At 34.6% G+C, this 14,811-nt stretch overlaps 1 protein-coding gene across 1 annotated transcript in view; it reads right to left on the bottom strand.

The window, feature by feature from the left end:
* Positions 1-14,811, bottom strand: part of CDC73 (cell division cycle 73) — a 111,828-nt gene that overhangs the window by 16,969 nt on the left and 80,048 nt on the right. Inside the window, exon 11 of the mRNA XM_044002798.1 lies at positions 1,381-1,438. Coding sequence (XP_043858733.1) covers positions 1,381-1,438 — 58 coding nt within the window. The remainder of the gene's footprint in view (positions 1-1,380; positions 1,439-14,811) is intronic.

Raw genomic sequence — 14,811 nt, 5'->3', positions numbered from 1 at the left:
AAGAAATCACAGAATTTGGAATGTTATAGAAACTGAATTACTTTTAAAAATTAAGATGATCTAAAAATATGAGAATGAGACTAGTACAATAATGGTCTAATACAGAGAATATAAGCCCTACTTCAAAGGTTAATGAATTTTAATTTCTCTTCTCTACAAACACATCAGAATCTCAAAGTGCCAGGTATAGCCTCTGGTCAAAAGTTATTAAAACATGATTTTATGTGGTTTTCTGTTGAGAATTCATCTATAATAAAAAGCTAAACATTATTAGTTTTATAATAAAGATATTTAGGTTTTGGCCCCTTTCATATGTTGGAAGGCCATCAACAGAAAAAGAATTAAATTTTCATGATGCTTAGTCATAGTAACTGTTAAAAATTATAAAGCTAGAGGCACAGGCACATTCACAAAAGTTTAAATACAAATTTTTGAATGACCATTTCTAGTTCTTTTATATTTTTATGTCAAATGCATTCCTGTTCTCAAAAACCCTGATGAGATGATGAGATAGGAAGGATAACATTCCTACATTAAAAATTATATAAAACTGCAAATTGTCAAAATACATTTTAACATTCAATATTTGACAGGCACCAGTGAGATAAAAAGTATTCTTATAAGAGTAAAGAACATCAAAAGGTTACACTGGCAAAATATTCAGAAACAATGATCTTCCACATATCACATGATCTAGAGGTAGTTACTTAAAGTAGGAAACAATCATATATTCAAGTTTTTAGATTCTAGTGAGATTTTTTAAAAAATAAAAGCATGATTTAGAAAGTGTTTAACACTATGGGAATAGGACTTAAACTAAAGCTACATATGAAAAATTTCTGCCTAAATATTTTTTTTGCTCTTATCAAAAATGAAGAACATTTTCTGGAAAATTTATGCCTGGTCAAGTTTCAAAAATGTCATTCCATAAACTTTTTGGTTGTATCCTATATTTTATTTAAATGTGTTCATGCATCATTCTGGAAGACATTTTTTTTTTTTAAAAAGGATCAAGTCAAGAAAGCTTAAAGCTATGTTTAGCCTATAATATCATTAATCAAAGCATTAAATGAAGAAAAGAAGTTACTTTTTAAAAAATTACAAAGTAATTGTTCATTTGGGAGATTTATATAGCATGAAAAGAATATAAAATAGTACAGTATGTATCTTTTTTTTTTAAGTACTACTGTTTCTAGGAAAACACATAAGGATAGAATACATTTCTAAGACCTCTGTAACGGACCTTAAGAACAAATTTCAAGAATAAAGTGCATTAGCACACAATTTCAACATATTTAATTTTTAATTTTTTCAAGTCATGGGACATAATTTTCATGCTACATTCATTTTAAAATATGGCAAGTTTTAAAATAATTTTACCTGGTCTTGGTACTGGCTGTGCAGCTGGAGTTTGAGTCTTTCGAGCTGATGCGCCCTCCTTTAAAATAAACAAATAAAAGTCAAAATTCCAAAATATCCCAACATAAGAAACATTTAAATGAAAGAAAATCCCTAAGAGCAAAAACATCCATCTTTAATACTTCAGTAAAGCACCTGTTTTATTCTTGCTTTTGATGCTAGAAACATTTGGGTTGGATATTAAAAGAGATCTAGAGAAAGTCAAAGAATTCTCATATTTTCTGTTGCTGTGGAGTATCCATCCTCCTATTTATGCCTTGTACAAATGGGCTTGATGGTATATTGTCACCTTCCCCTGTACCAAGTCACAAGTGATTGTCTGCCCTTGCCTACTTCATGATAGAGCTACTAAGAAGCCTCCAATAGGGTTTGGATTAACACAAAGAGCAAGAACAAGCAACATGGCACCAATTCAGTGTATTAAATTTACTTAAACGCAACACATGACTACTACCAAAGGTGCCAGGGGTTCTTTTTCCAGCAACAGCTTCTGGGGAAGTGAACACCTACCATGCTAGTCTTCCAAAATCAGACCCAGGACATTGTTGGACAAGCTTTTTCTTTACAAAATCAAGCCAATCATTTATAACAACTCTGCTGGAATCCCCAGAGTCCTCAGAAACTTTCTATGTTGAACATACCATAAACACCTGTAACCTGGCTCAGGTCACCTTGATCTAGTGACACCGGCATTTCATTTCTTGACAAAAAATTTTCATAAGTTTCTCCATGCATGTAATGTTTTCTGAAGCTCAGTTCCCTCATTTCCTCAGGGTTGGCTAAAAAGGAAGCTAAGGTACCTTTCATGATGATCCAATGACTATCTAATTTGACTTCCACAATGGTCCTATGAACAAAGTACTACAGGTAGTACTTTTATTTTATAGATGAAGAAACTGAGGCTTAGAGAGGTGAAGCATCTTGTGTATAATCACAAAGCTACTTAGTTCTAGAAATGAGATACGAACCTAGTTTTTTCTTCACTACAAACCCAGTATTCTTTCTATTACATCATGATGCCTAGTTCAAGAGGTATTCTAACATTTCTCATAAACCAGTGCGTCATTCAAGCCATGTTACCTGTCAGTTTAGCTAGATAATTAGCTTATCTTCTTCTTTTCTAACTAAAAATTTCCTTGATATCTTTTTTTTTTTCCCTTTTTGCAGGGCAATGTGGGTTAAGTAACTTGCCCAGGATCACACAACTAGCAAGTGTCAAGTGTCTGACACCAGATTTGAACTCAGGTCCTCCTGAATCCAGGGCCAGTGCTTTATCCACTGTACCACCTAGCTGCACCCCCACCCCCACCCCGCCCCGGCTATCTTTTTAATACCATGACATTTCTTGTGTATAAGTCAAAAAGAAGAAACTATGCATTACTTATGCCATAAGTCTCTGATAGTGTGTGTATGTATGCATGCATGGTTGTATGTATAAAAATATAAACTTAAAATCAAACATGTAATTAACTATTTTTTAAATGTTTAAGAAAAAAGACTAAGATACTAGATCTGCTACATGCTCCAAGGTGGGTGAATCATTTTTCACCTTCAATGGAATTCATATCATGGGATTGAAACCACGATTTCTGAAGACAGACAATTAATCCAACATATTCGATATTTAGTTAAGATAATTTATTTCAGTTCACAAGAGAAACAAAGTAGGAAGACAGAAAAACATTTAGACATGGAGGCTTATATGAGTTATGAGCTATGAGATATGGTACCCTTATGATAATGCTAAGTGGTTTTCAAGTGGCTCTAAACTATACTGACTTCTAAACCATGCCACTTCCACAATTCATAAGACCTATTCTTCTACTCCTTAAGATACATAAAATATTTTTAAAACAAATTAAATTATTTCAGGGTAATGCTACCACTAGATTACTATTCTGAATCATATAATTGACTCATTTTGTTTAAAGTCAGTTAGAAAAGCCAAACACATTTTTTTTTAAAAGTATGTAAACAGAAGTTTCTAAAATGCTTGAGGTACTTTTAAAAATTGGTCTCTTATATCAAATACTACAAATATACCCCAGGTAATCTTATTTGCACAATTATTCTGCTAAGGAAACAATTTCTTCAGAGACTACAAATATAAACTTTAGCCCAACTATGCTTATCACAAGTTCAAAATTTGTGGAATTCAGTGAATTTTAATTGTACATTTAAAAGTCAAGACTGCTATAAACATTTCCAAAAGACTTAAAATAAATATTTCAGCCCTACTGTAACCAAATTCTAATAACAAATTTATGCTACAGTATTAGAATCACAATGACTAATTCCAAAATATTATTTGTTCAGTCTACTGTATGAAATCATGTATCCTCTTTAAAAAGTGAGCGTTTTACATGACAAATTGCCATCATTTGATACAACATGCTGTCACTTGACAGCTGTTTTGTCATGAGTGACAAAAAAAAATGAGTAGTAAGAGAATATATTTCACTCTTGATGAAAGGATAGATTAACTCTTTAAATTTTGTTAGAATACAAGTTTACTGGCAAAGAACTGGAAATCACAGGGGATTTCCACCAATTGGGCAATGGCTGAACAAACTGTGATACATGTTCATGATGGAATATTACTTGCTATAAAGAAATGTTGAACTCAATGATTTTAGAAAAGCATGGAGAGATCTCCATGGAATAATAAAGAGCAAAATGAGCAGGACCATGAGAACATTCTATATAGTAACCTCAGTATTGTTTTAAAAAGAACTTTGAGCAACCAAGTTACTCCAACTATTTATTACAAATGTTGATATTTACACTGCAAAGAGTCTATGAAGGAAGAAGCAGTTCAAATACAGAAAAAAGAACTGATACACATCGAGATACACACACACACACACACACACATACACAGAGATTTATGTCTAACAGTAGCTGTCTCAAGTTTTTTGGGGGGAGAAGAGGGAAAAAATAAAGTTGCATGATAAATGGATAGTATATTTGAAAGAAATATCAAGTTGTATACAGCATATTGGCAATCTCAGTATAATGCTCTCTTTTTATCCCACTTTGTTATGGAAAATGCTTGTTTTATTTCTTAAATTCAGAATAAAATAAATAAGTTTATTATTTTTTTTTAAAGAAGAATACAGGTTCACCATAGTCATTCCAGTAGCACCTTCCTTTCCCCACAAAGGGAAAACACATTGGATTTAGAAATAGAACCCCTTAAACCTCAGTGACTTAGGGAACGTGACAATTTCTTTTGTCTCAGTTTTCTAATCCACAAAATCAGCGTGATAGACTAAATGATATAAGTTCTCATTATATTGCACTTTTGGATAATTCTTAATGTCTTTTTTCAGAGGTTGGGGGGATTTACTCATGGAAGCTTTAGACTAAATATAAAAATGGAAGATAGAAGCAATAAGGGAAATTCCTTTTGAAGCAACTAAGAGAGTGGGAAGGGAGTATAGTGTAACACAACATTTAATTTGCAGTCAGATAGATGATGCTGATCTTGAATTTTTGGCTACTATGCTGTATGACTAGAGGCAGGTAACACAGTCTCTGGGATCCTCATTTTTTTTTCCATCTAAAAACTAGGGGGCTTTTAAAATTTCCAGCTCTAAATGCTTTGCTCTTATAATTTCAACTTTTCAGCTAATGCCCTTACATCAAATAAGAGCCAATTAGCTTTTAAAATTGCACCAGCATTAAATTCATTCTGATGGGAGCTAGAAGAGTCAGAAGAAAAAAGAAATCAGTATAAAAAAGATAAAACAAAGTTCTTAGGGTTTTTGTTTGGAATAGTGGTGGTTAATGAAAGAAAAGGCTAACTGGGCATATTTTTAGTCTTTGTGTCAAGCCTAAATGCAATGTCCATTTCCACCCCTAATAGCTCCATATTGGAAATTGGCTCTAGTTGTATTTTGTCATTTTGTCTAAAAAATAATCTCTCTCTCATTGACAAGTGATTATAGCATTCTATTCAATGCATGTTTGCCAGAAAGCAGTGAATAAGTCAACCAAAATATCTGAGTGTGGCTCTCCCACAACTTTTTGGGCCTTTTTGTGGAGATCTAAGAATATGAGAAGGAAAAACAAAACAAAACAGAAAAAAGCTTTACATATATCATCCCTTCATATTCAATTCATACCTGTGCCCTCTATTCCTTTCAGCTGCCCTAATACTGAGATAGTTCTTATGAGGTGGAAATATTATCTTTCCATGTAGGAATGTAAACAGCTTAATTTTTTAATATCCCTCATGATTTTTTTTCCCGTTTACCTTCTTATGCTTCTCTAGGGTCTTGTATTTGAAAGTCCAATTTTCTATTCAGTTCAGATCTTTTCATCACAAATGCCTGAAAGTTCTCCTTTTCATTGAAGTCCCATTTTTTCCCCTGAAAGATTATAGTCAGTTTTTCTGGGTAGGTGATTTTTGGCTGTATTTCTAGTTCCTTTGCCCTCTGGAATATCATATTCCATGCCCTCCAGTCCTTTAATGTAGATGCTGCTAGATCTTGTATTATCCTTACTGTAGCTCCACAGTATCTGAATTCCTTTTTTCTAAACTGCTTGCAATATTTTCTCCTTGATGTGGGATCTTTGGAATTTGGCTTTAATATTCCTGGAAGTTTTCCTTTTGGGATCTCTTTCAGGAGGTGATCAGTGGATTCTTTCAATGTCTATTTTACCTTCTGCTTCTAGAATATCAGGGCAATTTTCACAGTCAATTTCTTGGAAGATGCTGTGTAAACTCTTATTTTTTTCATGGTTTTCAGATAGTTCAATGATTTTTAAATTAGCTCTCCTGGATCTATTTTCCAAGTCAGCTGTTTTTCCAAAAAGATATTTCATACTGCCCTCTATTTTTCTTATTCATTTGGATTTGCTTTATTTTTTCCTGGTTTCTCATCAAGTCACTAGCTTCCATTTGTTCAATCCTAATTCTTAAGTGATTATTTTCTTCAGAGAGCTTTTATATCTCCTTTTCCATTTGGATTTTCAAGCTGTTGACTTTCTTCTCATGACTGTCCTGCATTACTTTCATTTCTCTTTCCATTATTTCCTCCACCTTTCTAAATTTTCCTTCTATCTCTCCTACTTTCTCTTCAAAATCCCTTTTGAGCGCTTCCACGGCCTGAGGCCAATTCACATTTTTCTTGGAAACTTTGGCTTTGTTATTATCTTCTTCTGAGGGTGTATTCTGGTCTACCCCTCCCCCAAAGAAACTCTCTATAGTCCACTGCTTTCTCTGCCTACTCATCTCAACCAGGAAGCAGATGTCTGATATCTGATTCTGTATTGTCGAAGTCTGGCCTGCCTGTGCCCCTCCCCCACTGAGCTGCCACCACTCAAGTCAGCCCACTGGTTTAGAACATGGGTGCTCCGCCCCAATTCCAGCAGAGACCACAGCCACTTCACCCCGGCCAACTGCCAAACCCCCTCAGTAGTTTGTGAGCCACGCCTCAGAAGAAGCTGCTGGTGCTGAAGACTCCAAGGCGCAGTCTGTCCCAGGCTGGGTCTGTACCACATGCCAAGCTCCTTTCTCAGCCCAATCAGCAGGTGATCCCAGTCGCATAATTAAGCAGTTTTTGGCTGGAAAATAGTATCACTTTGTTCTTTTGTGGGTTAGGCTGCTCCGGGAGATGTCTTATGGCATTATTTTTGGAGTGTGTGGGTGGGTTTGTCAGGAGTTATGGGGAGTCAGCCTTTCCTCTGCCATCTTGGCTCCACCCCCAATCAAGACTTTTTAAATGCCCCAAAACTTTAATAGCTTAGATGTATATAGCATAATGAAGTATGCAAACTGCTTTACTATATACACTATATCATTTGAGCCTCATAATCCTGTGAGGTAAATAATATGGTATTATTTCTATTTTACATAAGAAAAGACAAAGAGTCAAGGAGGTTAAATGGTCACATACTTAAAATGAAATAAGTAGTAGCTAACTTAACACCAATACTAGAGCATTAGAGAAAATAAGATATGTTGAAGGCAAAAAATTTCCTGGTTTTCTGAGGAAATTTGAAAAAAATTCTTTGAATACCCTGGTAAAATAAGAAAGTATTGGGGTTTTTTTTGGTTGTTAATGTTGTTGTTGTTGGTTTGGGTTTTTTGCAAGGCAGTGAGGGTTAAGTGACTTGCCCACGGTCACACAGCTAGTGTCAAGTGTCTGAGGCCGGCTCTGAACTCAGGTCCTCCTGAATCCAGGGTGGGTGCTTTATCCACTGTGCCACCTAGCTGCCCAGATTTAGTTTTTAAAATAGAAATTCTAAATGATCACTTTAGAAAACAGTTTTTAATCCTGTTAATTTACCATATTATTCTAAATCAAAATTTCTTAGAATGGGATATATGAATTTTAATATACATATACCAACATAATTGGTATCTTCTGTGTATTTTATGCATTTAAATATATTATTTTGGTAAGAAGTCCATAAGCTACAACAGACTGCCAAAGGGTCCATAACACAAAAAAAGGATTGAGAATTTTTGTTCTAAGACAAATATGGATTAATAGCAAATAAATAAAGTCTTTGAAAAAAGTCTTTAGAGTTGTCTCCCCTTAAGTAATAATTTACCTTCTAAAGGCATACAAATGTAATGGAGGAAAATAATGATTATTTTATTACCTACACCACACTGAAGTTATGAGGAAAGAATTTTGTAAACTTTAAAGAGTCATTTGGGGCAGCTAGGTGGCACAGTGGATAGAGCACTGGCCCTGGAGTCAGGAGAACCTGAATTCAAATCCAGCCTCAGACGCTTGACACTTACTAACTGTGTGACCCTGGGCAAGTCACTTAACCCCAATTGCCTTACACACACACACACACACACACACACACACACACACACACACGTCATTTACATGTGAGCTATAATCAGCATATAATCATTAAACTAACAACTATTAAGTGCCTCTTATAGAGAATCAAAGAATCATGGAATTTCAGATTCTGAAAGAATCTTAAGAGATTATTTAACTAAATGGTTTATTTTAGAGAAAAATAAGGGTTAAATAACTTGCCCCGAGATCGCAGACATATTAACCGATATGGACCCAAATTAGTAATATTTGACAACAAAAAAATGGATAATTATGATGTAATATTAAGCTTTTCAAAATACTTAAAAGCATTATGTGAAAAAAAAAAAAGTTAACTAGCCAGGACAAAAAAGGCATCAGTGGGGGCAGCTAGGTGGTACAGTGGATAAAGCACCAGCCCTGGCTGAGTTCAAATCTGACCTCAGACACTTGATAAAAGCTGTGTGACCCTGGGCAAGTCACTTAACCCTCACTGCCCCACCCCACCCCCAAAGCATCAGTGTATGTGCATGCGTGCGCGCACACGCGCACGCGCGCACACACACACACACACACACGCTGATAAGATGTGTTAACTGGAAAGGAAAACCTGCTTTTCACTAAAGTCAGAAAGAAACTTCAATTTCTGCCAAGACTTCAGGATGTTTTCAAAAGAAAAAAGGGGGGGAGAGGAGGAGAAACACCTTGAATTAAAATAAAAGGAGAGGAAATACTAGATTCACAATTGTAAATTGGCAGAAAAGACAGCAGGACACAGAACAGCTGGTATTTAAATCCTCAATGACTTTTTGAATAAATTAAGAATATAACATATCCCAGAAAAAATAAATAATATAAGGCTGTTATTTTACCAGAGAAACAGGAGATTTCGTTTTCAGAAAATAAAATATACAACTTGGATTAATATTACTGAAAAGTGTGGTATAATGTAGTTTAAACTCCAGTGAATCATAGTGTGTTTTGGCTGGGAAAAAAGCAGGACAAAAAACAAAAACAACATACCTAATTCATATGCAGATACTGTGCTAGCTAAAGTTAAGGCTACTAAGTAGTAGAATATGAATATTCATAAACTGATTTAGTCACAAAACCAGGCAACTTGAAAAAAATAAATCTGCCTTTAAAGATCATTTACACATATCTTAATAATAATAATAAAAAATAAGTACGTTATAAGTCTAGTTCTAGTTTTCCTACTTTACTATGAAGGTTATATTTAATTAACATAATTTACAAACTTAACATCAAGCTCTTAATCACTTGGGAGTAACAAAGTAATGAGTAATGAAAAGATTTTTAAAAAATGAGTTCTAATTGTTCAGTACCATCATCTTAAGGTCTGGTTTATTGTTAAATATTTGGACATGCAGTGCTCAATTAGGTCAGTCACTACAATCCATATACTTTTATTCTAGCAAGACAAAATTAGATTTTCTATGACTAAATTACTAGTGTCTGAAGAATATTCAACTTTAGCGAGCCATGCTTAAATCAAAATTTAAAATAGTTCAAAATAATATTCAATATTCTGATTACTCTAAGAGTATTTAGTTTCTTTATATGGCAACTGGATTATATTGGACCAGTATTTCCAAAGGGAGTGAGATTTAGAAAAAAACTCTTTACTACCTACTTCCAGGCATCATGGGACATAATTTTGTACTTTTAAGACAGGTCTATAAAGTCTATTATTGTACATAAACACAAATACATTAATTTTAAAGCATATTTTAGCAATAGTAGAGAGAATTAAACATCAAAACATCATAGCTATAATAAACAGAGATTGAAGTATTAAAACTTTGCTAACTTAAACATTTAGATGAGAATTTCATTCCTTGTATAAGAAAAAATTTTTTAAATTCAGGTTTCTTATTCCCACTTCAAAATTTACAACCCATTTCTTCTAATTCTTTGCCTTTGTCATTTTCTGTTGAATTCATTTTCTAATGACAGAATAATGTAAATAATATTTGATATTCTGATATTTTCCATTGATACTCTTCTTTATGTGCTGTGGGTTTTAAAGGTCTTTAAGTGAATTTGTTTCTGTTAAACTTTATCTGGTTTTGTTCCTAAAAACTATTTTATCATTGTTACTTAATAAAAAATTACTTAAAAATTTCATATATGTCATTTACCTTTTGCTGTACAGTATAGAGAAACAAGATTTGGGAGGAGCAGAAACATTAATCTGTGTTATGCAGATTATACAAAAATATATATAGAAGGTAATTTTGAAGGATAAGACTAATAACTGAGGAAAATCAGGAAAAGTTTTAGGGAAAAGATGGCATTTGTCTGATTTTGGAAGGAAACTTTGTGGATGACATTGTGTGAGGATTTCATCAAGTCCCAGAATACTTTAGAGCCTCTTGGAAGAAATCTCTAACTACTCAAGAGCTTGGCTTGACCACCTAACTCCATATATAAGAATAACCGGGGTAGCTAGATGGGGCAGTGGATAAAGCACTGGCCTTGGATTCAAGAGGACCTGAGTTCAAATTCAACCTCAGACACTTGACATGTAACTAGCTGTGTGATCCTGGGCAAGTCACTTAACCCTTATTGTCTGCCTCCCCCCCCCCCCAAACAACCAAAAAACATGACTAAACAAAAGAATGAAGAACGTCTATTGACTAGATTGATCAATCTGTACAGACAACCTAAGGGGCCTTGCTATTTTTAACTCATTCTTAGTTTAGGCCCTCATCACCTTTCAACAAGACTGTTGCCAAGGTCTTCAAATTGGCATCCCTGATTCAAGTTTCTCACCAAGTCCACTGAATGCTATTGTCAAAACATTTTCCTTAAGAAAAGATCTGACCATGTTATTCTTTTACTCAATCAAATTTAGTGGTATAAAAAAAAACTAGATTGCTGTTTAATTTTTTTTTTAATTTTTAGTGAGGCAATTGGGGTTAAGTGACTTGCCCAGGGTCACACAGCTAGTAAGTGTTAAGTGTCTGAAGCCGGATTTGAACTCAGGTCCTCCTGACTCCAGGGCCGGTGCTCTATCCACTGCGCCACCTAGCTGCCCCGCTGTTTAATTTTTAAAGTTCTTCACAACTTGGTCCAAACTATCTGGATATTCCTCTCCTTCCTGTGCCTATGATCCAGGCAAACTGGCTTTCTCTCTACTGCTCACTCTCCCTGACAGAACATAAATTTCTTGAAAATTAGGACTGTTTTCCATAGCTATATCCACAGAGCATAGAACACTGACTGGCCTTTAATAAATGTTTGCTGACATGAACAACCAATTAGACCTACATTTGAACAGAAAGAGAAGAGTAGGCTAGGATGCCACTGAAAACTTATAAAACTACTTTAATGATATCAAGGTCCTCCCCAAAATAAAGGCTCATCTTTTTAAAGTCAACATTGTACTAGTGTTGCTGTATAGCAGTAAGACATGGAATACAACAGTCTTTGATAAAAGACTATGAATAAATTCATAAGAATGAATATCATATAGAGGGCAACAGAGAGTCACAATGTGGGACTTAGCTCGTTTTATCACAAATAATGAGGAACTTTGAAGAACAGCAGTAAAAATATATTAGGGAGATTCATGACAAGAAAAGAAAATGGGAAAGTGGCAATGATAAGTAATGGCAGTAGTCCTAGTGTTCTATTAGGACATAGTAGGAACCTAATAAATATTTATTAACTGATGTAACAAAGTTAATTTTGATGGTAAATCTAAACAGAAGTTCATAATCCTTTATTTAAAATGAACAGAAGTAATGACTACTTTATAACATAGAAACTATTAATATTATATAGTTAGGCATAGTTATATTATGTATTTATAACAGTATATGCATTTTTTTGAAAATAATGTCCATAAAAAGTTCAAAGTTCCTTTTAGTTACAGATTCATCTTTCTATTTTGCAATTTTTCAGATATTGTCTTCAAATACTTCCTCTAAAGTTCACAATTCCATAACTAAATACTAATAAATTCACCCATCAAATAATATCTCATTTACCTGAATGTTTTAAATCAAATATTAATAAGTAATAAGTGGTTACTCCATGCAAGGCACTGAAAAGACCTGAAATCATAGTAAGAAAAAGTAACAGTTTATTTTCTAGTCAGCCAGGGCTCTACACAATTTAATGTCCTCCAATCTCCTTCTGCCTGTATCCCTTTCCATTTGTCTACAATGGGCTTTATGTCTGCTGAAACCCATATGTTCTTTTACTGACTAGGCTCTGGTGCCACATCTTTCCAAAAAAAATTTTTCCTTTATCCCCACTCTGATGGCCATATATTAATAATTTTCTCTCATTTCTAAAGTTATCAAACCACTCTAACATTCCCATATAGTTATTATATTGTAACTTGTACAGTTGTTTGTGTATGTCTTATCCCTTTCTTTCTAGACTAGAAGTTCCCTGAAGATGGTCCTTATTTCATCTTTGTATTTGAGATGCCTTGGACAAAATAAATACTTCAATTATATGTTGAATTCAGCAGAGCTAAAGTCCTCAAGACAAAATGGTTAACTGAGTACATGCAGTATACCAACTTTATTCTCTATGCAAAATTAAAGTGAACTTAGTGTTTCAACAATGACCAGAGACAGACAGACAGACAGACAGACAGACAGACAGAAATGGAGGGAGGGAGGGAGGGAGGGAGGGAGGGAAGGAGAGGGAGAGGGAGAGATTGAGTGATTCTAAACCAAAGAAATTTAAAGAGTGAGGAAAGTGATTGGGGACAAAACAGAAAGGGAAGAAATTTTGTTTCTACTGCCTCAGTAAACACGTTCAGAAAATTTTGGCATGCTCACTGAAGCTTTCCCTGTGTGTCACTGAATCATACGTTATACTCTGAGAACAGCACATTCTCTAAGCTACCCAGAGCTACTGCTGGGGCAAGTATGCATTAGAGAATTGAAGTACTTCATAAAAACAGAAACAAAACAAAACAAAAAGCCCTGAAACACTACCCTCTTCCCCCAACCCAAGATAATCCTTTACAATATTTCTGAAATCTATTCCTTCTTTTTCTTTCCTACTACTGGCTTTCTATTTCAAATATCATAGACTACGGCAATAACCTCTTAACTAGTGACCCTATCTCCCTAGTCTCTCCTGCATCCAATTCATTCGACATACCACTACCAAATCAGTCTTCTCATCAATCAGCAAAGTATTTATCAAGCATCATCTATGTGTTGTATAATAAGTACTGCTCAAAATTCTTCAATGAATCTTATTCCCTATCTAGTAAAATAGCATTCCATTCAAGGCTTGCCCTGATGTGCCTTTCTAGAATCATTTCCACTACTCCCTTTCACATACCATGAACTACAACCTTCTGTACTTTTACTCATGCTATTCCTTCTGCTTTGAATCTTTTCCCCTGCCACCCACAGCCCAATACCTGCCTTTGCTATATATTACCATTTTACTCACAAGTTAAGGCCCATATCAAAGGCACTCTTCAACGAAGGCTCTTAGCATTTCCTGGCACTTGGATGAAAATCTTCATTTAATAGACTATTCTAAACTCATCATTCTGTTTATAAAGAAGGCTAGTTCATTAGATGAGCAATGCTTAGAATCTATTGCCTGGCATATAATATATGCTTGTTGAACGATTAAGACAAGGAAATAAAAGGCATCAACTTTTTTGGCGGGGCAGAGCAATGAGGGTTAAGTGATTTGCCCAGGGTCACACAGCTAGTAAATGTCAAGTGTCTGAGGCCAGATTTGCACTCAGGTCCTCCCGCATCCAGGGCCGGTGCTCTATCCACTGTGCCACCTAGCCCCTGGCATCAACTTTTCTATACCACTCTAAGGTGAAAGGTGAAAATACAAATTATTTTCTTTATTATCCACACCATATAGATTACTCACTGTTTTATTCTATCTTCTATTCAGTTGAGTTTATAGTGATAACAATTGTTGTTCAGTCATTTAAGTTGTATCTGACTCTTCGTCACCACATTTTGGGGCTTTCTTGGCAAAGATACTAGAGTAATTTGCCATTTTCCTTTCCAGCTCACTTCACAGATGAAGAAACTAACAGTGTTAAGTGACTTGCCCAGGGTCACAAAGCTAGTAAGTTGACCAAGGTTGGATTTAAACTTCGTTCTTCCTGACTCCAGGCCCAGAATTTTATCCACTGTGCTACCTAGCTGTCAACTGATGACAGGAGAGGGTAACCAATGAGTAGACTGGAATGTTTCAAATGCATGCAAAAAGACAAAACACACTGAAAGGCAAACATGAATTATTTTTTATCTAATCTGTCTCTACTGATAAGGATAATGTAGAATTAAGTCCCATGAATTTCTAATTAAAGTCACAAAGTAGTTTTAATAGTATATTGCATAGCTCCAAGGGAAAGTATAAAAACAAAAGAAAAATAAAAAACACTTCCTTGTATCACTGTCAAACACTCAAATCTTTAAATTTTTTAAAAAGTTATATTTATGGGATGATATGATTTTATCTGAATTCATGTAACAACTTTCTTCTCTGATAAAAATAAGAGATAATACTAGAGACACAGATTTGACATGTATCACAAATGACAAGACACCCAAATCTAAAACTGCAG

Source organism: Dromiciops gliroides, chromosome 4, assembly GCF_019393635.1.
Source record: "Dromiciops gliroides isolate mDroGli1 chromosome 4, mDroGli1.pri, whole genome shotgun sequence".
NCBI lineage: Eukaryota > Metazoa > Chordata > Mammalia > Microbiotheria > Microbiotheriidae > Dromiciops > Dromiciops gliroides.
The sequence above is the reverse complement of the archived record's forward strand: the minus strand, read 5'-3'. Positions and strand labels throughout refer to the sequence as shown.